At 43.0% G+C, this 25478-nt stretch overlaps 1 protein-coding gene across 2 annotated transcripts in view; it reads left to right on the top strand.

Moving 5' to 3' along the window:
- PDE1A (phosphodiesterase 1A) overlaps window positions 1–25478 on the top strand; it is a 355852-nt gene that overhangs the window by 299887 nt on the left and 30487 nt on the right. For both annotated transcript variants that reach the window (XM_068246998.1, XM_068246999.1), the window contains exons 3-7: window positions 6714–6896; window positions 9756–9822; window positions 19005–19121; window positions 20728–20868; window positions 24402–24502. In XM_068246998.1, the coding sequence (XP_068103099.1) occupies window positions 6714–6896; window positions 9756–9822; window positions 19005–19121; window positions 20728–20868; window positions 24402–24502 (609 nt within the window). The remainder of the gene's footprint in view (window positions 1–6713; window positions 6897–9755; window positions 9823–19004; window positions 19122–20727; window positions 20869–24401; window positions 24503–25478) is intronic.

Raw genomic sequence — 25478 nt, forward strand, 5'->3', positions numbered from 1 at the left:
TCTCTAATCAAATCTGATTAAAAAAGATCTGTCAACGGCCCATATACCCCAGACCGATTCTCGATCTGCATGAAAACTCTCAGGAGTCGGCCGCGTCCACCACCTTTCCACTGCCCACCGAGTGTATAAATGTACCCCCCCCCCCCCCTTGTGCATGTCTCTATCGGAGGTACAAAGCAATGGATCAGCACGCCAATGGTGAGTATAAGTGCCCCCAGTATAAGTGGCCAAGTATAGGTGTTCCTAGTATAGTTTATCCAGCTATAGGTGCCCCAGTATAGGTAAGCCAGCTATAGGTTCCCCAGTACAGGTTAGCCAGCTATAGGTGCCCCAGTACAGATTAGCCAGCTATAGGTGCCCCCAGTATAGGTAGCCAGGTATAGGTCCCCCCAGTATAGGTAACCAAGTGTATGTGATCCCAATATAGGTAGCCAGGTATAGGTGCTACCAATTTCGGTATCCAGGTAGCCCTGTATAGGTGCTCCAGTATAGGTAGCTAAGTGTAGGTTACCAGGTATAGTGCCACCAATAAAGGTATCTAGGTACAGGTCCACCCAGTATAGGTAGCCAGGTAAAGGTTAGCAAGATATAGGTGTCCCCAGACTATGTTATCAAGCTATAGCGGTCCCCACTAAAGGTATCTATCTATAGATACTATAGCATAGGTGCCCCCCAGCCCCTAAATCCTTCCCCCCCTGCAGAAATCCCCCGTGCAATTTCCATGGTTAACCACCTTAGCGGTATGCCAGCGGTGGGGACCGCTATAGCTTTCTAACTTAGGCTGGTGGGAGAAAAAGTAGCAGAAATCCTCCTTAGCGGCTTGCCCGACAGTGTGTCGGGCACACCACTTTTAGCTTTTTTTTTCTTGCCCGACAGTGTCAGGCATACCGCTAAGGAGGTTAACCATGGAAATTGGTGCTATTGACTTCAATAGAAAATGCCTTCGGAAAACAAAACTCGGAGCATGAAATTCACTATTTATCTGTCCAAATTTTGACGAAATTGGAATTTGGCTGTTTTGATCAACCCTACTGATTAACCCTCCTGGCGGTAACCCCGACCTGAGCTCGGGGTAGGAAATACATGCAACTAATGGTAATCCCGAGCTCAGGTCGGGGTAGCTAAAAATAGCTGTGTGCGCTGTGCAGGAGTCCCGCGCGCCGATCGGCGCTGCTCAGCGGGACTCCTGCATCTGTCCCCCACAATGCGGCATGTGTGTTTGGCCGCCGGGATCCCCAGATCCCCTGTAATCTAGCGGGGACCCGGCGGCCATGTGATCGGGGGTAGTGGCGGCTGGCGGAGGCGGCAAATACCTGCTGTGCGGGAGTCCCTAGAGCGATCGGCGCTCCCCAGGGACTCCTGCCTGGCTCCCCCAGCAGCAGCGGCTGTCCCCTCTTCTTCTGCGGCTCTCCCCGCTTCTTCTATACGGAATTCCGGCCTCCGGGTCCCCCTCTCGCCCCAGAATGCTCCTGGGGACCCGGCGGCCAATCAGAGCAAGCAGCGTGACGTCGGGCGGCGTGACGTCATGGGGGTGGGCGGGAAATTTGAAAAAGATGATTTTTCATTGGCCCTAAAGTGCATTGTATTGGATACACATGTATGAATTACATGTGTATCCAATACACTGTTGCCACTTGCATCCCTGCTGTGAGCTGTGAGCTGTGAGCTGTGAGTTGTGATCTGCTTTGATCTTTGTGATCTGCTGGATTTTTTGGATTTCTGTGTACCGACCTCTGCCTGAACTTTGACCTACTCTCTTTGCCTGCTGATTTTGCCCGATTGGATTTCCGTGTACCGACCTCTGCCTGAACTTTGACCTACGCTCTTTGCCTGCTGATTCTGACCGATATTGGATTTCCGTGTACCGACCTCTGCCTGAACTTTGACCTACGCTCTTTGCCTGCTGATTCTGCCCAATTTGGATTTCTGTGTACCGACCTCTGCCTGGATTTCGACTACTCTGCCTGCCGCCTGTACCGACCTCTGCCTGGATTTTTACTACGCTCTTCTCCTGCCACCTGCCTGTCACCTGCTATGGCGTCATCTTCAAGGCATCTCACAGCGGAAGCGCTGATGCAGTTAGAGGACAGCGATCCGGATATGCCGTCGCTGGAGGACTCCAGTGACAGTGATGCGCCTGGCAACCTGTCGTCCGACAGCGAGAGTGACAGCGACTCCATCCCCAGCGACACGGAGGTCAGTGACGCACAAGTTTGGTGCCCAGTCAACACCACTCGGGCCCCACCACCGCCCCCCCATTTCCCTTTTACTGGGGAACCCGGCCTGAAGGTTGCTTGTGAACACTGCCCCCTGGCCTACCTGCAGCTGTTCTTCAGTGACGCTGTCATTGACAAAATCGTGGTGGAGACGAACCGCTACGCCGCGCAAGAAATTGCTGCTCCACGAAGGCCCCTTTCCAGGACCAGGATGTGGGAGCCAATTACCAAGGAGGATTTGTGGCGGTTCCTTGGACTGATAATTCTGCAGGGGGTGGTGGGGAAACCCCTGCAGAAATGGTACTGGTCGACCAAAAAAGTCATCGCCACCCCCTTCTTTGGCACGGTCATGTCAGAGTACCGCTTTGGACTCATTATGAAATTTCTGCATTTCGCAGACAACACTGCCTTTGATGAGTCCACCCACCCTGCGCCAAAGCTAAAGAAGATATGGGAGGTTCATCAGCTGGTCATGGAAAACTTCCGCAACACTTATGTACCCCAGAGGGACATAAGTGTGGATGAAAGCTTGATGGCCTTCAAGGGCAGACTATCCTGGATCCAATATATCGCATCCAAGAGGGCCCGGTTTGGAGTAAAGTCCTACACTTTATGCGAGTCTGCCACCGGATACATCTGGAACAGCGTACTGTACACCGGGAAAGGGACACAGTTCAACCCTGCATTCAGCAATTACGGGCTGGCGACTTCATCCGTGCTGTCCTTGGTGGAGCCACTTTTGAATAAGGGGTATTGTTTGACGACGGACAATTTTTATAGTTCACCTGAACTGTTTGAGTTTCTTATCAGGAACAAAACCGACGCCTACGGCACCGTTCGTCCTAACCGGCGAGAAATGCCTACTGCCTTCGCCAAGCAAAAGCTGAAATCTGGGGACATTGTGGCTTGGCAGAAGGGAAAAATGTTGGCACTCCGCTGGCGTGACAAGAGGGACGTGTGTGCGCTCAGCACTGTCCACGATGCATCCTCTGTCACCACCAGAACGCGAGGAGGGAAAGTCCTGGACAAGCCGCAAGTCATCCTGGACTACAACCATACAATGGGTGGGGTGGACCGAGCTGACCAGGCGATGACATACTACCCCGCAGTGTGGAAACAGCAGAAAAAGTACTATAAAAAAATTTTTCGTCATCTGCTGGAACAGGCATTGTGGAATGCATTCATCTTGCATAAGCAACGCAGTGAAAGGCCAGGATCACATGCTGACTTCATATGGAAACTGTGTGAAACCATATGCCTGAAGTACCCAACTTCATCATCAGATGTGCGAGTTGGGCGCCGTGCATCATATGTGGTCAATCCGGAGCGCCTCACTGGCCGCCACTTTTCTGAATATATCCCACCCACTCCAAAAAAAGCGACACCAACAAGAATGTGTGTGGTTTGCTGCAGCAAGACGGATAGCAAGGGGAAGAAAGTCCGCAAAGAAACCCGGTTTTACTGCCCGGACTGTGATGTCGGCCTGTGTCCCGTTCCATGCTTTAAGATTTACCACACACGGGAGGTGTACTAGGGATATACTGTACTAATTATTGTATATACTGTACTGATTATTGTATATATATATATATAATCTGCTGCTTATTTGTACCGTTTTGCTATTTAATTTTATTGATAAATTTATTTTTTCCTGCAAATTTGTGTTCCAGTCTTTTATTTATATGTAAAATGTCTACCATGCTTTTATTCTGACATATTTTGGTGAGTTATAACTTTTGAATCGGAGGCCCTAAAATTCTTGAAAACAATGTACCGCTTTTGACTCCTAATTCCAGACAGAAATGAACCGCCAGGAGGGTTAATAATAGTGGTGATGGCACTCCCTCCTGCTAGGAGGATAAGGAGTGAAAACATATTGGAAGGGGAGAGAGATCTTTTGAGAAGAACACATTTACAGTCAGAATTACACAGTTCACAAATATTACAGACATGGAGTAACAGCTAATACTGTACATACTGGAGTTAATATGCCCTCATCTGCATATGAGGCTAAATCAATAATGCATTAATGTTCAAGATCCCATTTTATGACATTTTATCCATATTTAAGTATAAGTACACTAGCTCTTCAAATAACAAGACACTTTTGCACGTTTTACATTAGCTTTATCGCCTCCCCATCAGTCTATGAATAAAGGTAATTTTTTTTTAGACAGGAACGTAAACAAAGATTAGGATAATATAATAAGAGCTATTTTTAAGCACCAAAGGTCATTTAATTAGATCTACTATTCTTGGTCATTCAGGAGGAAAAAGTAATTTCATAAACAGATTTTTTTCCATAAACCATGGCCTAAAGTTCATCCTTGCTGAAATACTCATCTTAAAATAGTCCGGCAGCCATACATGGTGCTATTGCCAGCCCAGTTCATTTACAGCATGCCATTCAGAATTACCACAGTGATTTCTAGGCCCAGTACATGCGCCACGTAATGTGCCAGGATCCCCAGAAATTAAATCTATGTTATTGGGAACAGGTAGAAATTGGCAGCACTCCTAATCAGGCTGACTATCAACAAAGGCGTGCAGAACCCCCTAGAGGCTAAATACACATCTTGTATCCTAAACAGATGAAAACGATGCACTAAACCCTAAACTCAGATTAAAACGGAATGCAAACTGAAATAGCACATGGATGCAGCTTAGCCATATGTAAGTTTACATTTCTATACAGCAGGAGGAAGTGGCAGCGCTTCACAACCTGTTCCCAAAAAAATGTGTAAACCATTTTATGGCCAGCTGCCCCCAGGTTCACACTATGTTTTTTGTTAGTTAGTGGTGAGGGTCTCGTCTATGAGGATCCCCTTAACGCGGTGGAAGAGTCTAGTATGGAAGCCAACATCCTCCATTTTGTTGCATCTGTTTTGAATGCAAGTTGTGTAACCTGCCTATATTTAGGCTCTGCACATCCATGCAGTTGGTCATTCAGATGCAGCCCTCCTTGTGAAGCGCTGCCATCTCCTCCTGCTGTAAATCAATGTTATTGGGCCTGATGCACAAAATTGTGGTAATACTACCGTGCACAGACAGCGCATGGAAATATTACCCTTACTTCCGGCAGCAGTAGCGCAAATTACACTATCAGCACAACCCTGGGCACTCAAGTAGCGCAACTGTTGCTACAGTAATGTGCATTAGTAACGAGCATTACCGTAACGTTCATTAGCATAGCAACGGTCGCACAACTGGAGTACCATGGGTGGTGCAAATAACATAACTTGCATTACTTGCTTGCAGAAGCAAGAGTAATACTGCTGTGCGCTGTCTGTGTATGGCAGTATAAATGCAATTTTGTGCATCAGGTCCAATAACATTTGATTTACAGCAGGAGGAGTTGGCAGCACTTCACAAGGCAGGCTGCATCTGAATCCACACAGCAGAATGAAAGCCATGACTCTCCCTGTCTACAAAAATCCAGCCTAGGGTAGGTGAGGGCTTTAAATAAAAACTAGTCTTCATTAGCTGGGGTTTTACCTTAGCTTTTATAAGTGCTTTCATTGGAAATGTAACATTTTTACTATGCCACTGAAAAATCTGGCATTATAGACCAAAACCTGATCCATGTAAAAAAACAAACAAACAAAAAAATAAACCCACAAAAATATTCTAGCTGTTCTTGTTTTGTTTTGTTTGTTTTTATTTTTGTTTTTTGAGTGCCTGTGCAACTTCAAAGCTTCTTTTACTGAGCTACCAAATTGCCGATTTGTTTGGACCCAAGTAAAGTAGGTCTTGTTAAAAACTCTTGGAAATTAATAAGGGTTATCTGGCCCATGACGTGCCAGTTCATTTATGTAATGTCTGGCTGGAAGTCACTAGTAGCAATAAAGCTGTGAATTATTGAATATAAGCTTGTGGAGTGGCCATATATTTGCATAATATTGGATACATTAGTTAATAGACACCCCACCAATTTAAAAAAAAACTTGAACCTTGTACATTTTCCTTTTATTATGGGGATCTCCAAAGAGCCCTGGAGCACTAGTGCTGTGCAAGGAGGCAGGAAAGAAATGTCTGAAACACCTTTTAAGACACACCCTTTTAAGACACTAGTGTCATGGAACACTAGTGCTGTGCAAGGAAATACCGCTCCAATGTCAGCACACGTGCAGGGCTGGTTGGTTTAATGAGAGTGGGAGGGGGCACACATGTGTCAGTTCTTTCCCTGTTAATCATAATTCAGCATGTCTGTATACATGAGAGTTTCTATTTTTGAAAGTAAGAACACTCTTTACGCTGCCAATAAGGTGGCTTAAAAATAAGGAAGTGAATGGGAAAAAGGGTACAATGGATCATTTAAAAAAACAGTCTAAAACAAACACTTTGTAATGTACTTTGCACTACAAATTACCTTTGATTATGGCTTTTATCTCACAATCTCAGTTTGGATTGTTCCGGTTTGTGGAATGGGACTTATTTTATATCGATGCCAATCATCTCATCTCATGTTATGTTTTTCTTTTTACACCAAACCTATAGGCGACTATTGGATACAGAGGATGAGCTCTCTGACATCCACACAGACTCGGTTCCGCTGGAGGTGAGGGACTGGCTAGCTTCCACATTCACAAGGAAGATGGGAATGAGGAGAAGGAGACCTGAAGAAAAACCAAAGTTTCGAAGTATCGTTCATGCCGTTCAAGCTGGCATATTTGTGGAAAGGTGAGCTCTGGCTATATCTTATAGCACATGTTGTAAATTTTAATGTCAGCTGCTGCAAACAACCTGGGTCAGGACCTGAGCCCACTAATACAGTTGTGTCTGCTTTTCGGTTACACATCAATGTTACAGATGATGAAAAGCAGACAGAAGCAGACACAACTGTGTTAGTGGGCTCAGGCCCTAACACAAGCAATCATGAAGGGGAACAAGTATGTAAGTGATATTTCTGTGCTCCCCTCCATGTATTTGTGTAGTCTGTATCTATGTGGTCAAACAGTGCTGCTTGTGCAAAGTGCTATTCTGTATATATGGACTAGATGCACTCAACTGTGGATACAATAAAAACAAATGAATCAAGCTGAGATAATGTTTGAGCTGAAGTGAATACACTTCATGATTTTCTCAACAAATGTTGAATTCTGTTTAATGATGAAAATATCTGCTACCACGCCACTGACAGACATAATTATCCGGTATGTTGCCATCTTCAAGGAGTGAGATGATCGAGCTGGTCTTGGACACAATCCATAGCCAGGATCAGTTGTACCTGTTCACTATGATGTTATTACCAACAATGCTAGAATTGGTCACACTACTGTGACCAATTCTAAGTACTATCTCCTTTGCACATGCTCGACCGATATTTTTGGAAAAAAATGACAAATGACAAGTTTGCCAAGAAATGATTAAAAGAATTGTCCCAATGATGGTGAGAGACAGCAGCCATTGTCCATGTAGACCGATCCATACTGGCAGTTCTGTTCGGACAATAATCGGTGTTAGTCATTTGGGAACAATGACAAATGATTGGTCTATTCAAACTATTCATGTGTGCCAAATGTTGTACTTTCAGGTCCCATTTTCACACTTCTGTTAATGATTTAATCAGCGGACCATCGTTGTGCCATCATTTAATTAAAAAATACTCTGACCTCATTCATTCATTAATCACAAACCATTGAGGATTGCTCGTTTTCTTTAATTATGGTGATCAAGCTTGTGTATGGAGCTCTCAACTGCACACAGAGCTCACCAATTTTACCACTGTTTACACCAGCAATATAACTTACATTGTGCACATACTGCAACTTGTATTAAGCACACAACGCAAGCCTTGCTTTTATAATGTGCATTGCGCTATTTGCGCACAGCAGTTTAATGGCAGGTTAGTGAATCTGGGCCATTGTTTGTAAAAATTCGACATTGCATGGTCAGCTACGGTATATTTGGATTTTCAGACAGCCCACCCAGCGGTTTATAATTAGCAGTCCTTAAATAGGAAGGACAATTTGAAGAGAAGCAGGGCAATACCGCAATATTTTAAGATCCCTCCTAAGCCAGTTTTAATTAGTTCTAATAAGGAAAATCCCAAGTGTAATTAATCACTGTGCAAAAATGAATTCAATTTACATTTCAAATTAATAAATGAAATGATACAGTTCATCATCTGACTGTGGCTGCTTTGACATGATCTTACAAATTGTGAGAGGCTAAAAGTAGACCTTAGCTCTCCACATATAAAAAGTCAAATTAAGCTTAGCTCAATAAAAAAAACTTTCATTCTAAACACTGGCAAAGGATTTTGACTTTATTATAGCTTCCGTATTGGTGCAGAAGCCAGAGTGTATCCACAGAAATGGGCATCCCTGAATTTCATTGATGTGAAAATATGAGCAAAAATCTCTCAACCTCAGATTGAAGAATTATTATTAACTTGGATGACAGCTTGACTGCCTAAAAGACCACCCTACCTGGACTTTTACTTGTATTCATAAAAATGTAGGTGCTTTAACCCTTTAGCAGCCAAATTATTTAAAGGCTTGCAAGTGCTCCAGGCCAATTTATTTTAGCACATTTTTAATTTCTTGTTACATTTTCCAGCTTCTAAGTAGTACTGCTGTAATGTGTATTTATTGCCACTTGTCACCAGGGGGCAGTGGGAGACAATAACAGAGGACTTATGCTTTCAGTCTTTACACGCTCTGCTAGCAGAGAGACATCAAAGCATTCCAAGTATTTACAGCACAACTAGTTGTGCTGACTGAGGTCAAAAGCAATGCACTTATCTCAAACAAGATAACACTATTGAAGCTGCTAATGGATTAAAGAGAACCAAGGTTTCTAAATTAAATTGCTTCCTAATTAGTTACTCCTCCCTTAGGGAAGGCTGACATGATTCCTACTACTCCACCCTCTAACCATAGGAGCATTAGCTAGCCTCGGCATGGTTCAGAGGTTGGCACACGACGCAGCATGGGATTGTGTCTGGAGTTCCTACCCAGATATACATGAAAAACTGGGCATCTGAGTCCAGCATAGGCCACTTTGCACTTGGTGGGCGGTTGCCTTTCAGGTAACCCAGTCTTGTGAGTCCCCTTATTCTACATTTCGTATCTGATACCATACACCTAACCGTACTAGGCTAGAAGTAGCTCTTGGTTTCCCTTTTGAGTCTTGTTTGGCATATTCAGTAAACTCCAGTAAAGTTTTACCATTATGTACACTGACAAGGTAGCATGCATTGCACAATTAGTATGAAACGTGTTACCTAGGTAACATGAGCATTGCCAGGGAAATGTGCTTTTAGAGTTCACTGAATATGCCCCTTTGAGACCATCAGCCCTACAGACTATGTACTCACCAACCAGGAATAACACAGGAATGATGGGAAAGCTGCAACGTTTCAATACACACTACAGGAGCAAGCAGCAATGAAACTGTATGGAGGAAGAAAACAATAAAATGCTGTTTGACTGAGCGGGGGTGGAAGAATTAAAAGTCTGATTTCAGCATTTCATACCTAACCGTATTGCAGGTTTACTTTGGTGATTTTTTTAACTGTTTGTTTGTTTTTAATAGGATGTACAGGAGGTCATCTAATATGGCTGGTTTGACATATCCGGCAGCAGTGATAGCATGTTTAAAGGTGAATTGAATATGTATGTTGGATGACATTGGTGAATTGAATAGTTGTGTAATACTGGTAAAGTATACAAGTGTTCTCTGCATTTGTTAGGAATCTACTTGCAGTAAGACTGGAAGGAGGAGGGAAGCGAGGTTGGCTTTTTCCACCCCTGGGTCAAATTTGCCGCCTCCCCCAACCACCTTCCCACTCATCCCTCTGACCATGTGCAACAGCCACCCTCCCCTTCTATATGTAGACCCCTCTTCCATGTGTAACTTCCAGGTACGGCAACATCTCTCTTTCATATACAGTTCCCCCAGCCAACCTCTCTCCTCTTCCATGAGTTGCCTCATTTGCCTCCCTCCTTTTCAATGGGTAGCTTCCTGTACCGCATATTGCAGTAAGAATTAATATTGGTGTTCAAATTAGGAACATCATTCCGACATCACCCGAAAACTTCAGCACCATTCAGCACTGAACCTGCTGGCAGGGGCAGGGGGCATTCACTTACATGCACTTTACGGGACTTCACTTCCAAAGTCGAAAGGAGAAAGTATCGGTGTCATGTGAAATGTGCCATGAAGCACAAGTAAGTGAACTCCACCTGACGCTGTCTGCAGGTTCATTGCTGTATAGTGATAAAGTATAGTGTTCTGATGAATTCTAAAAGCTGTTCCAAATTAGAACACCAACACTGGTATGCATTTACAATTTGCATATTTTGGCACTCGGCAGACCATCATGCAATGCGTCATTCTGTCCCCTTGGACCGCAGCCACCCTAGGTCTTTGTGACCATTACATAAATCCAGAACTGGTCAGGGAGGGGTTCTTGGGATTCAAATCCCTGCTGTATAATAAAGCAAAATATGAAAAGCTTACTAGTCACCTAAACTGTTATTGCCATTTGGAAACACTCATAGAAAACAGTTGTGTTTTTTTTTCCTAGAAACATGAAAGTGTTTAGTTACTGCTGCTGTGTGTTGATCAGATGACCTCAAGGAGCTTGGAAAATATTCTCTTTGCAAACTTGACATGTTACCGTTTGATACATGTTGGACTCCTAGCTTATTAGCATGCACAGGATCTCTCTTGTAGATAGGCCGAGCACTTGTTGTTCTTTCAAGCACGGAAAGATATTATTATGGTGGAAAAATAGTCACTCTGCTGTGTTCCCACTTGAGTGGAGAAAGACATTTTTTGTCCGTTCTCCGCTCAATGCAAAGCTGACAGTGAACAGCTCTTATTTTATAAATTGGAGTTGTTTATACTATTCAGGCTGCAAGGTATATGCGGGATCCATTGCAGTCACTTCTGTGCAATAATTGCTTTGGATGACCGGACACGGAGTGGACATTGCAGAGCGGATGGAAAATGGACGGAACATATCCGCTTGACAGCTTAAAGGGAACTGGGAACTTAAAGGGAACCGGCTACCGTCACTGACCTCATCGGAGTCAGTTACGCAGGAGAAGTAGGCTGCTGGAGAGATATACACAAAGAGCGCACTTCTGCTACACTAGACTGGCTCCGACTGACGGAAGAGCGGGGAGCTGGTTCTCGTAGCTGTGGGCAGCGGAGGACGGCGGCGTGGGAGTGATCTGTGCGTATGGGGCTGGAATGTATGTATAAAATATTTTCTTTATTTCGTCTCTGGTTCTCTTTAAACTCCGGTCCTGTGTGCACACAATCGTTGCAGGAATGCGAGGATCATGTAGTGTAAAATCTGCGTCCTGTCTGAGGCTTAACGCCACAAGCGTGACTTAGATTTCAACTATGTCGGTCCGTAAAGGGTTAAGATTTCTCCTTGTTGACAGGATGAATGTTTTTTTTTCCAGGTCACTGACTCAGATGTACTGAAACCAAGAATAGCCATGCACTTACTATACGAATATGAACAATACCCGTCTCCATATGTATTGAATACAAGTTTCTTTTAATAGCAAATCAGTTCTGAGCAGCTGGTCACAGTTACTTTTACAGAAACGGTTATAAGATTCGAATTGCTAACATGCATTGTATGTTGTTAGCAAGAGATACAGTAGTGTGTCAGTTTGATGAGAAGGAGTCTTACATTTTAAAGGTTTAGTAGAAAAACAAGGAGAAGATAAATTGCTGCTTCAGCTAAAGGTCATAAATTCTGCACTGCGAATTGCATCTGGCATTTTAAATAATAATAAGGAATGATATCTTGCAGAGATCAAATAGTTCTTACTTTTCATTGATACTGCTGTGTTAAAATGCTATGTGCCATAATTAAAAATACTTTCTTCTTGCTGAAATAGCACACATGAAACTTACCATTTGTCAAGGTGTAGCCAGAATGAAATATGATTTAGCCCTAACAAATTTTCCCAGATTTGTTTTATGATCTTGATAAAGAGCACCTCTAGTAAAAAAAAGACAGTAATTGTCATGATAGGCTCTATTTTAATGATGGAAGGGTTAAATACTTACCTGTTTTGATGTCTTCCCTCCAGACAGGTGATTTCCCCCCCCCCTTTTTTCTAAATCTCTGGCCACGCCCATCTGTGTTGCCTTGGCCCACCCCCCACTTGGCAGCCACGTTCTAACTGGTTAACGAGTAATAACAGAGGCGCCAAACTAGAGTAAAATGTTTAAAAACAGTTTAAAAGGAGGGGGGTTGGTGGTTACCACCCTCAGGTATATAATAAACAGCCAATGAGTCGTTATATATAAACAATATAATTTATTTTAAAATCTCCAGGCAAGCAACCACCAACCCCCCTCCTTTTAAACTGTTTTTAAACATTTTACTCTAATTTGGCGCCTCTGTTATTACTCATTATCCATTGATCTAGGATAGGACCCTTGGTGGAGGGGTGTATCCCCATTTTTCCTGTCTACAGAGAGTGACTTCTTAATACCTGAGTGGGGTCAGGTTAAAATTCTCCCCACCTGCACTTCCAGTGGTTGCCTTTGTGGTAACCCAGACTTGTGAGTATATTACTCATCGTTGTTTCGTCTCATTCCATTTATCGTGACGTACTACACTATATTGGGCTCTTGGTTTCATATCTTTACATTTTTCCAAACGTTCTAACTGGTGGCTGCCAAGCTGGGGGCAGGTTACAGTTGTGGCTGGATGGTGTACTGGTTAAGGGCTCTGCCTCTGACACAGGAGACCTGGGTTCGAATCTCGGCTCTGCCTGTTCAGTAAGCCAGTAATTCAGTAAGGAGTTCTTTGGGCAAGACTCCCTAACACTGTTACTGCCTACTGAGTGCACTCTAGTGGCTGCCTCGCAAGCGCTTTGAGTCCGACAGGAGAAAGGCGCTATACAAATACTGCCATTATTATTATTACAGAAATGCAGGCAGAGGTCTCCAAAGAGCTAGGAAACATGACATTGAATCAGGTAAGTATTTAAAGTTAATGTGAAGAGTTGTTTTTTTTTTTCAATTATGTTTTTATTGAAGTTTTAACAGGTAAGTCAGAAAACATTGCAGTAAACAACGAATACCAAATACCAATATTGTCTGGATTATAACAGTGATTGCTATCGGCATATCAAGAATACAACAGTGTAGAGGCTTTATGAAGTCAATCCAGGCAATGCTAACAAAGAGCAAAGCATTACAAGGGAGGGGGTTGAGGAAGGGAGAAAGGGAGAATCTAAACATAGACAAACATAAATGGGAGGTAGGGGGGGAAGGGGAACTGTATGTCTCTTTATGGGGTACAAACTGTGCCAGCAGCTATGTTAATGCCAGAACTGTGACTGAAAAGGAGGAAAAAGCGGGAATAGGGGGAGAGAGTGAGAGGAGCGATTAAGGAATCAAAGTCAGTTTTCAGGGTTGGGAAAAGAACCAGATGTTCCATGGGTCCTATATTTTATCAAAAAGCGGGGTGGTTTCTCTAATAGTAGAGGTGATTTTTTCCAAGATGTATGTTGACTGGACTCTATTTATTAGTTCCGGCCTAGAGGGGGGTAGAGATTTCCAGGTCTTAGCTAAAAGGGCTTTAGCTGCATTGCAGATTTGGCCAAGGAGCTTGTTTTGGGCCTTACTAAGCTAGGGAAGAGGTTTGAGAAAGAGGGCAGACCAGGGATCGGGTTGAATATCTAAGCCCAGGACTTCTGAGGCAATTTGGAAACAAGAGCCCCAGAATCCAGCAACGGCCCATCAACAGTGTGTTTGATCAGCATTTGCTTGGCAACCTCTGTAACAAAGAGGAGAGGGTGTTAAGCCCCATTTGGCCAATTGCATCGGAGTGCAGAACCAGTCATATAATATTTTGTAGTTCCTTTCTTTAGTAATGGTGTGCTTAGAGGAGCTGGCCATCGCATTAAATATTACCTCCCAATGATCTATCTCTTCAGGAGCATTTAGTCTCTCCTGCCACTTCATCATTGCCGTTGAAGGGGAAGTATGTTTGGAATACCACATTTCGTAATATACGGCAGAGATAGGGCCCTGTGGTAAGGGTGAAGAAGAGAACATAGACTCAAGTGATGAGCGTGATAATTTCAGGCCAGATACGTATCGAGAACGGATGAAATGGCTGATCTGTAGAAATCTAAATGCTTCTGAATCTGGCAGAGCAAACTTATCTTTAATTTGAGGCCAAGAAAGCAGGGCGCCATCAGATTTTTAATCAAATTAATAATGTTGTACCTTTGAGGGACACATACGATACTGTCCTCATGCAGTAGCTATGGGATCAACCCCTGGCCCTGAAATTGGTCTTCTAAATGATCGACCATGGTCAGCTGAATATACTTGAAGGAGGATGAGGCAGAGCTGATTTCTATGGCTCTGCCTCTTGTCTGCCCACGTTCACCCATTTCTCTACCCCTCTGAGTCACTTGCACACACAATCTCCATACAGTGTGTCCATCTGGAGCAGTGCAGCGTGCTTGGGAGAGCGACTTGCACATGCATGAAGATAGGGAAAAAATACCAGGAAGCAGAGGCGGGGGAGCAGTGAAAATGGCTACAGTAGTGTGTTAGCAACACACTTAAAGAGACTCTGAAGCGAGTCTAAATTCACCTTTTTAACTTGTAATCATGTTAAATTATAAGCCCTGCTAAACCACCTCATCCCTGCGGCAAAACGACTTTCTTGGTCGTGGATTTTGCTGCCCATGGAGGCAGAGCTTAGGGCTGCAGCTGTGCCTCCATGCTCGTCAATCTGCCCACGGATCTCCGCCTCTCCCCGCCCCTCTCAGTAAAGGAAGATTGAGAGGGGCGGGGAGAGGCGGCGATCAGCGTGGATTGATGTGCTAAGAGGCAGAGCTAAAGCCCTAAGCTCTGCAGCGGTTTAGCAGGACTTATAGTGCTTAACATGATTACAAGTTAAAAAAGTGAATTTAGACTCACTTTAGAGTCTCTTTTAAGCCAACTATACATTAAAAAAAAACACTTTATGTGCTTCATATTGGCTTTAAGCCTGAAAACCAGAGTCTGTTTTTTTTACTGGAGATACTCTTTAAGATTTGGCTTAGCATTTGTCAGGATCTGTAGAGCAAAATGAAACTAACAAATGTCAATTTCCTCCTTATTCATTTGAGACAGATCATCTCCAGCTTTGATGTAAAAATTCTAATGAACCTAATTTAAATTCCTTCTGATCAAATAACGGGGAGTGGTGTTATTAAATGATTGGTATATGTATATTAAACTTTTATCAAGCCTAGAGCTCTCTGAACTGCCCAGTATCTGGATGCACACCATTACACATGTAACTATTAAACCTCTATTTCTGACACCTGCTTCATCTTTCACTGCATTAATATATTAAGAGATAATAAACACACCAATGTATGATCAAATAGCATGAAAGATGTTAATAAGTAGCTATCAATTTTCATGTAATTAATTTTACAGCGGAATTAGTGTTTCAGTTGAAATACAAGAAAAAAATTGCTCTGTTTCTCTTCAATCTCAATTTACAAAATGTAGGTTTCTAATGGCATTTATATACCTTATATACTCGCGTATAAGCCTAATTTTTCAGCAAAAAAAAGTGTTGAAAAGTTACCCCCTCGGCTTATATGCGAGTCAGTGGAGCAGAACAGGTGGTGACGGAGGTTTTGTTATTGACAGAGGAGCGTATGGATCATTCAGTAGTCATCCTGCTCTTGCCAGTTAGCTCCCTGCTGTATCCATGCCTCTCATTCCCTGCAACATGGTGTGCAGAGTGCGCTGCTCAAGACTAGCTGTGTCCCCTGGCTTGTGGAGCAGAGCTTGCAAGCAACATATCAGCGGTGCAATTGATGGTGTGAGGCATTGTTCCTGTTTGGCAATTGCTGTGTCTCTCATATCTATGACGCCATTTAGTGGCGTCTTGAGACACAGCTGTATCATCTTTGGAGCAGATCTGGCTATAGGGAGGGAGTCTGACTTGTACTGGGGGGCACATCTGGTTACTGTGGAGGGAGCTATACTGGGGAGGGGGCTTATATGTGAGTCAATCACTTTTTCCTGGTTTCTGAGGGGAAAGTGGGTACCCCGGTTTATTTGCAGGTCGTCTTATATGCAAGTATATATGTATATTTTTTAAAGGTAAATTGTATCAATTGTGTAGTTTAATGTACAACATACAAGGAGACAATTACTTGCACTCAGTGACTTAATTTTCAACATAGGGTCAGTCCCATGAACACCTGAAGTAGGAAAGATATGGAGGCTGCCATATTTATTTCCTTTTCAACTATGCACACAATGCAATGGCTGTCCTGTGATCCTCTGCCTCTAATACTTTTATCTATAGACTCTGATCAAGCATGCAGATCAGGTGATTGAAGTTTGACTGGATTTGGTGCATGCTTGTTTCAGTTGTGTGATTTAGATACTACTTATTCATGACAAATCAGCACAACACCAGGCAACTGGTATAGTTTAAAAGGAAATAAATATGGCAGCCTCCTTATCCCTCTCACTTCAGGTGTTCTTAAAGCATACATAAGAATAAAGTATAGCAGTAGTACTGTGCCAGCGCAGAACACTCCCAGCTATGGGACCACAACCGCACTTAGCACATGTGCGCACCCCTTAGCACATGTGCGCACCCGCCGACATTGGCCAGGTATACGGTCGCTACGGAGGGGAGAGCAGAAGACTAAGTGACAGCGGAACTGCGGCGTGGGACACAGAAACTTGTAAGGGCTGAAAGAAGCCCTAGGTAAGAAAGATGCGCTGCTTTATTTCAGCCTCATGCATCCTTAAACAACATTACATTGTGATCATGATCCAGATGTTAAATATTATTTTAAAGGGAAACCGAAGTGAGAGGAATACAGGAGATGCCATCTTCCTTCCCTTATAAACAATACCAGTTACCTGGCTGTCATGCTGAGCTTTTGGCTTTAATTTTTTTTTCAGTCACACACCTGCAACAAGAGTGCAGCCAGTCAAGTCCGTTCAGAATCACAGCATCTGATCTGCATGCTCATTCTGGGTCAGTGACTTAAAGTATTACAGGCAGAGCATCAGCACAGAAGTCAGGTAACTGGCATTGTTTATTATAAGAGAATAACGATGGTATTCTTCTGAGTTTAGGTTCCCTTCAAGGTGCAGATAACCTCCTATTGATGGGAAGCTAGAAACTGGCATTCTCTCTGCCAGCTTTCAGTTCTGGTGGGTTTAAGCCCAGCTGCCGACACAGCTGTCTATTGCAAGGACTTGGAGCAGATTTCAACTTCTTTGTGTGTGTAAATTTCTCGGTACCGTATGCTGATAATGTCTAGTCAGTAATTTTTTAAGTGTTTGGTCAGAACTATCAGTTCCCATAGCACATCTTCTAGAACTGCCGTCTTTAGTTTTCTCCACAAGTGCTATTTATGTTCTGCCACCTTGTGGCAAACATCCTGATTACACCTGATCTACACTTCTGTTACCGGTATTCCCTTGAATGACTTTCTTTAGGTTATGTGACCTTCTTTTTAAAAATAGGCATTTTAGTTGCAGAAGACAAACATCTTTTGCAATGCTCAACTTGTTCAGAAAAGTATACGGTAAGAAAATAGCTTCTTCTGCAGAGCTACACCGAGTCTGACTGAGGCTTCCTACAGCCAAATTAGGTGATCTTGGTTAGTGTCAGTGATCCTCTTGCAGTGCACAATTCATTCCTGATCACGTACTCATGATCCCAACCAATATATGTATTAGGGAAATAACTAATGAAAAGGCGGGTAGGCAGGGGCGTAGCAATAGGGGGTGCAGAGGTAGCGACCGCATCGGGGCCCTTGGGCCAGAGGGGCCCCGAAGGGCCCTCCCTTAACTACAAAATTAGCTCTCTATTGGTCCTATGCTCATAATAATGACTTCTGTAGATACTTTGAATAGTGGTAATCATTAACAAACTGTTCCCCATCCCCTTCTTGCACCTCTGACACTGTAGTTGCCATTGGCAGATTTTGGTGCGCCGTATAAATTGTTATGTATAGAGTGCTTGGGGGGCCCCATTGTAAAACTTGCATCGGGGCCCACAGCTCCTTAGCTACGCCACTGCGGGTAGGGTTAGTGCTGATACCCACTAAACAGCATTTCTCTGGTCTTTTGGTGCCCTAGGTAAGGGAGATTTTGTCACCACTCTATGTTTCTGAAACACTGCAGTAAAATGTTTAAAAATCTAATCTACAGAAAGTTTTTTGTTGTTGTTGTTGTTGTTGGCCTTTAGCAAGTTCTTTCTTTACCGCATTCTTCTATCAAGTTTTTCTAATCTGAACCGGAAAATGTCGATTACTTACTATTGGAAACTCAAGGATAACACAACTGAGGACAATTCTAAGGCTATAAAGCAAAGGATGATGAGAAACACCATGGAAAAAACAATGTCATGGTCTCTTTCATCATCTTTCGGCTATACAGCCAGTTAATTATTCTGAGTTATGTACTCCATCGAGTGATTCTTTGGATGAGAAACAGCATAGCATCTGAAGGAGGGATACTGCTCAAATGTGAGCAATCCATGCAACAATTAGCAAAGAGATGGCTTTGGGCAGAGGTTGTTCTTGGTTTTGGGAGGAACTGGAAATGGCAATATACGTAGACTTTATGCCACCTACTGTTTAGGTGGTTGCAGACATTTATAAACACTTGTAGCTGCTTTACTTGTATGTCTACATGTTTGCAATGCAAGATAACTATTTATTAAACAAGTGAATTTAGAATAAAATAAGATTTTGTTAAAATAAATGCAATTGTATTTTACATATATTTTTACCTTTCTTTTTCCAACAGGATATTGATCGATGGTCTTTTAACGTCTTTTCTTTAAATGAAGCTAGTGGAGAACACGCACTTAAATTTATGGTGTATGAACTGTTTACACGTTATGACCTTATCAATCGCTTTAAGGTAAGGACTTTAAATACAATCTTCCTGCTTCGGGAGTGACCTCCAGTCATCAGAGCTGGAGGACATTGGAGAATGCTAGGAACATGGATGATCCAGGAAACATTGCTATTTGGAGTAGAACCCTGGGTCATATTACATTGCTGAGTTGATAGTTATTTTGGTTTGCTGAATTGATAGTTATTTTGTTTTTTAGCAGCAAAGGCTAAGGCCTCAATTCACTAAGATCATGCTAGAGATAATAAGGCAAGAGAAAACTTACCTCCACACGTGAGAGAGTTATCTTACCTCTTCATTCCTTAAGTTACCTCTCCTGTAGTTATTTTACCTCCTCTGTAGTTAATTTACCTCCTCTGTAGTTAATTTACCTCCTCTGTAGTTATTTTCACATGCAGCTAATTAACAGCTGGTCTTTAACTCTGGAGTTATTTTAAGGATTGGAGAGTTAATTTAAAGACAGAAGAGTTAACTTTAGGCTTGCCTGAGGTAAAATGTTTCCTGAATACGACATGCCTTATCACCATGGTAACAACTCTAGAAGACTTATTAAAGACAGGAGATAAGTTTAGTGAATTGAGGCCTTTGTCATTTTACAGATATTCTATCAGTGGCCATCCTTGGCACCCAAATTACTGTGGTTTATAACTTGGCCCTTTCGGAAACTTTGTTAAAACTGGAGAAATAATATTACCCCAAGTGGTAAAAATTCTCTAAACTGTCATCAATTAAATAATTTAGGCACGGTTATTATTTTGGCTTAAATACTAGTTATGATGGCCTTGCCCTAATGAACATACATGGTGGGCCCAAATTTAAAAAATTACCTCCAGTGATGGTGGTGGACAATTTTTGCTTGTCCCATCCACTCCCATTAAAGGGAATCTAAATTGATAAAAAAAGATGCTGTCTTTTACCTACCTGAGGCTTCTTCCAGCCCCCCCCCCCACAGTCTATTGGTCCCCTCCGTTCTATGTACATGTAAAGGAGCCATCAACAAGAGAACAGAGGGGACCGAGAGGATGCAGAGGGACCACATGGACTGCGGGAGACTGGGAGAAGGTTCAGGTTCCCTTTAAGAGGAGGGAATGGAAGGGGGGTTGGAAGGGAACATTGCAGCAAGCCCGCCTCTTGCTGTTTGAAAATTTGACTTTAGTGAAATGTCAACATTTTAAAGGATTGATTACAGGACTGGGGGGATGAGGAGAGGAATGGACCACGCAAAGAGGTATGTGGATCCGGCTTGAAAATACCTCTATTTTTATCTTAGGTAGCTTTGCCTCCGGGGAAATGAAAAATCCAGGAGAGTTAACTACAGCTTTAACTGATTTGTGATGATCTAACATAATTCTGATTGGACTTGATGGACATATATGTCTTTTTTTCAACCAAACTAACTTTAAAACCTCAATATTACAAGAATTAAAGTCTAATTCGGAGTGGGAGGGGAGTTTTAAAAAGTATGGTAAGGCCCTAAAAGTAATTTCTAAATCAAAATAGTTCTGGAATTGGGCGTTAAAGGCTGTCATTGGTAAAATGTATGTTTTCTCACAGTTATGAACACGTATCTGAATAAAAATGCACATGACTGGTATGGGTTCCTTTCTTGCAGATTCCTGCTTCCTGCCTTGTATCATTTGTAGAGGCTTTAGAAGTTGGTTACAGCAAGTACAAAAATCCTTATCACAACTTAGTCCATGCAGCTGACGTTACCCAAACTGTGCACTATATAATGCTTCATACGGGTATCATGGTAAGACCCACGCTCGCTCTCCTCCATTGTATTGTAGTTCTCTCCCTATTGGGCCAAATGCAATTCACGTTTTCTCCCATGATTTCTCCTAGGTGATATTTCCACACCTTGTTATCAATAAAATTACCTTTGAGCCACCAGCAAGCAAGAAAATACTCAGAATAATTTTGACAGTACTTTTTCGTACACATTTTATTAAGGTGGTTTTAAATTTGGGCACAGGGCAAAGCCAAAAAAAGGCTCACCTTGCTCCTGCAAAAGTCCCGCACAGTATTGGAGGGCTATTGGAGGGCAAATTACGCTGTTTCTATAGTAGCAAAAATGTTCCTGTACTTTATGCTGTTTTGATAGTAATTTGGGCTCTGTCTTTTGACAGCACCCAAATTACTCACTAAGCACCACTGTAGCCGTAATTCACATTATGGCCTAATGGGGTATATGGTGCGCCCAAATTACCTGCACCGCTTTTTCCTGTCTCAACTTTTTCACTTACCTTTTAGTACTTTTTTAATTGCAGAATGCGGAAAAGTTAGTTGAAACAAAAGATGAACAATTATCTCCAAGGAGCATACTTTGGAGTGATAAAGGGAATTGGATAAGGGCCCATGTGTTTACTTACAGTATATTCCACTGTGCTGAAACCTCTTAAAATGAGAATCTGATCTATAAAACAATATACTAGAGCTACTTATACACCCATTTTAAGATACTTTACACAGGAATTGTACCCATTTCCACCGAATAATAGAGGCAAGCCAGCTCCTTACACCACAGAGTATTACCATGGATGGCTAGTAATCAGTATATAATTACCTGCCTGTACACCATGCGGATCTACCTCTGCATAGCCGGTGATCAGATATTCTCGGCTCTTTGTGTTGATCATACAAGTGAGTCACATGAGCAGCGCTGGAAGTAGAAGAGGTGATTAACAAAAATCTGCACAGCTGGCATTTGAACTGATATTCTACACTCTTCAGTACATTCCCCTGTGAAAACTGCTATTACAGGCAACCAAGGTGCTCTGTCTATGTGGTTGAGTCACTCATATTGTCCCATTGTCGCTGTGCAGCTTGTTCCTCTGACCTCCGCTTACACTAGTAGTAAGAATCATAGAATTACTGCTTCAGCTGAAGTCTAATAGCAGTAGTGTATGGCAAACTTACTTAAACAGCTACACACGCTATGCTATGAAAAATAAAGAGCTTCCTTACTTACAACCTAATAAGGCCGCATTGAACAAAGGGCTTTCCTCCAAGCAGGTCTGATCCTGCTAGAATATGCACTTCAGTATTATGTTATGTGTCAGACTGTCATGTGGTCAGGGTCAGTCCTAGTTACAATGGGGCACCTGGGCAAAATTAACTTGGGGGTCCCCCTGACAGACCACCCCAACAGACCTGGGCTAGCTGCCAACCTCTCCCACCTATTCGGTCTTGCCTCAACTTTATAGTCATCCTCAGGGCCCCTGCAAAGTTTTCGGCAGCATAGCAACTCACCTGACACAGCTGCCATCCTCCTCCATTGATCCGTAGAGATGGCTCGAACCTCCGATTTTGAGTTCGCAAACCACGAACGTGAACTTTTGCGAACCATGCAATCCGCAATAGACTTCAATGGGCAGGTGATTTTTAAAAACTACAAACACTGTTTCTGGCCACAAAAGTGATGGAAAAGATGTTTCAAGGGGTCTAACACCTGGAGGGGGGCATGACGGAGTGGGATACACGCCAAAAGTCCCTGGGGAAATTACGGATTTGATGCAGAGAAGGGTTATAATCCCTAAAGGGCAGAAATCACATTGTATTCCTAAATTGGAGGCCTAAAGTGCTTTAAAACATCTTCCGTGTGTAGACATGGAGTGTACTGCTTCACACTGACAGACCAAACTCACTGTGTAACATGCAGCAAACAGCTGTTTATGTAGTGATGGCCGTGCTGGACTGGTGCGCACCATGGCGAGAGTGCAGGCGATGGCGGTTTTCAAGCCCATATGGTCGGGCTGAGGAAGAAGCTGAGGAAGATGAGGTGCTCTGTGTTAAATAGTCAACTATGTCCTGACAATCTTGGGGGTTGATGGCACGTGCCTTCTGAACACTGTACTTTGGTCCAGGGCCGCACGAAATCACGTCAGCACGACCTCAAACAGACCTGCCGGGTGGCCTACCTCTGGCTCTGCCTCTGCCTGTTGTTTTGTCCATATTGGGGGGGATGAAGTGACTAATAGCAGCAGCAGACAGAGTGAGAAAATGGCCGATGCTGCTGCCTTTTTTAGAGGGTGGGGGGTCCAGGAGGGAGTGCAGCCTGATTGGCTGCCATGTGTCTGCTGACTGTGATGTAGACTCTAGAGGGTTAAAGTTTAGCCAAATGATGTAGTATAGGGGGCGGGTCGAACTCGGTAAATGTTCGCGTTTCGACATGAACGCAAACTCGTACAGTTCACGTTCAAACCGTTCGGGCCATTTCTATTGATCTGTGCATTCCCGTAATTATCCTTACAGGGATAGCTCTCCTACATTACCCCACACATGATATTATGTAATAACTTTAGCTTGGTCACATGCCAGGTGGGACAGGGGCGTCATTATGCTACTGAAAACTTTTCAAGGGACCACTATAAAGTTGGGGGGAGACCTGGGGGTGGCAGCACTCAGGGGCACTGGGGCAGTTGCAGAGGTTTCTCGTTTGATAGTGTGGGCCTTGCATGTGGTGGAAAGAGATTTAGCTTAAAGGAAACCAGAGATGGTAAAAATAAACATTTTATACATACCTGGGGCTTCCTCTATTCCTTTATTTTATCGTCTCTGGTACACTTTAATGAAATAAGCCCTGAATTTCTGAATTTCCCCCAGTAAAAGGTGACTTACTGGTGCCCAGAGTTATCATAGGATCATTAACATATCAGGTAGTACCTAGGGTCTTCATTCTGCCAAAAAGCCTCATTTTCCCTTAACCGATCTGTGAACACTGAACAGTTGGCTGTTTTTAAATTTAGAACCATGCAGAGGTAAAATCATTTTGGTCTGCTTTGAATGCAATAGAAAGCCACAATAGGACATCAAACTCCCAATAGACATTTTCTGTGTTATCACCTCAGTCTGCTAAATAAGATAGTAATTGTTCTTTCCAAATTTCCAGATATGTTAGTTGCAGTATATACTAAAGTATTGGTAATAATAATAATATATTTAAAGCGAGCCAGAACTCTTGCATAGCACGCAATGAAAATTCTTTATTCCATAAATTAATGCTAAATGAATATACAGTACTTATCTCTGTACTTTGTGCTTATTTAGTCAGCAGCTGTGAATAGACTGCAGGAATTCTTCCTGGATCTCTGTCCAGGCAGCTCTCATACTGTGAACACGGAGGCTTAACCCTTTCAGTGCCCTATGCAAAAGTGAAAACAAGTTAAACTTCTTGTTTTAGGATTTCCATAAATTGTAACAAAGACGTCTTTTTTTTCATAAGGCTTATCATGTTGTGATTTTATAAAATTATGTCTTGATAATATATTGTTTTAATCTTGACAGCACTGGCTGACAGAACTGGAAATTTTGGCAATGATATTAGCTGCTGCTGTCCATGACTATGAGCACACTGGGACCACAAATAACTTCCACATACAGACAAGGTAATATAAAGCTGCCTACATGTGTGAGACCAAAGTCAGTCATATAGTTACAAAGCTGGGGGACTCTCATGATAGCTCTTCCAGTTGCAGTGAACCAGGTCCTCCAGCACTCAAGCTGAAACACCAAAGTGCTCCCCTCCATCCCTCCCACCCTAGCCATCACACGCTGATTGCTATTAGACTAAGAGGCACCCCAGGGCCCCAAGCCCCCCCCCCCCCCCCCCCAACACCTTAATCTATAGTTATCTGGTTTGCAGTCATTGCCATGTATCCATTTTTCTTATTTCTCTCTGCTTCAATCACAATAGAGGAATTATAGCTGAGTGAACTGTGTGCCCCCTCCTACACTACGCCCCAAGGCCAGAGCCTCTCTCGCCTCTCTGCCTGCCCTGGGAGCAACGAAGGTGTCTTCTAGTAATTTCATAAACTCACTGCACCCAGGCCTCCTACTGTGCTGTTTATTTCTGCACAGTTTTCATAAGTCTGCAGAGTGGATTTAACCTTCCATGCGTCACAAATGATAACGATGTTTAAAATGTGCACACGGGAGAATGCTGTAAAAAAATCATCTGCTTATAGGAAGCCTCCACCCAGCACCATATAATGCAGTAGATGAATGTTAGAATGAGTATGAATGTCACCAAAGAGAAGCCCCTTGCTGGATCCTTGAGAATTCTGCTTATGTTTCAGCCATACTTTTTATGCTCCCTTCTGGACCAACCAGTCAGTAGACTGTAGAGTTTATAGTAAAGACACTAGATGGACCAGTAGGATGTGTAGAAAGCTGAAGTGGAATGGAAGCTCTACCAATGGCTGCAGAAGGTTAGGATGAGGTGACCTCCCCTTTAGGATCCAGTGATGACCCCCTCTTCACTGATTATGATAATCGACCTACTCCTAACCCCACCCATGACTTTGTGTGGAGTAAAAATCTTTTTTTGAAAGTGTTTGTTTTTTCACTTAAGAACCTGTTCAC

This window comes from Hyperolius riggenbachi, chromosome 7, assembly GCF_040937935.1.
Source record: "Hyperolius riggenbachi isolate aHypRig1 chromosome 7, aHypRig1.pri, whole genome shotgun sequence".
In the NCBI taxonomy this organism is placed as follows: domain Eukaryota; kingdom Metazoa; phylum Chordata; class Amphibia; order Anura; family Hyperoliidae; genus Hyperolius; species Hyperolius riggenbachi.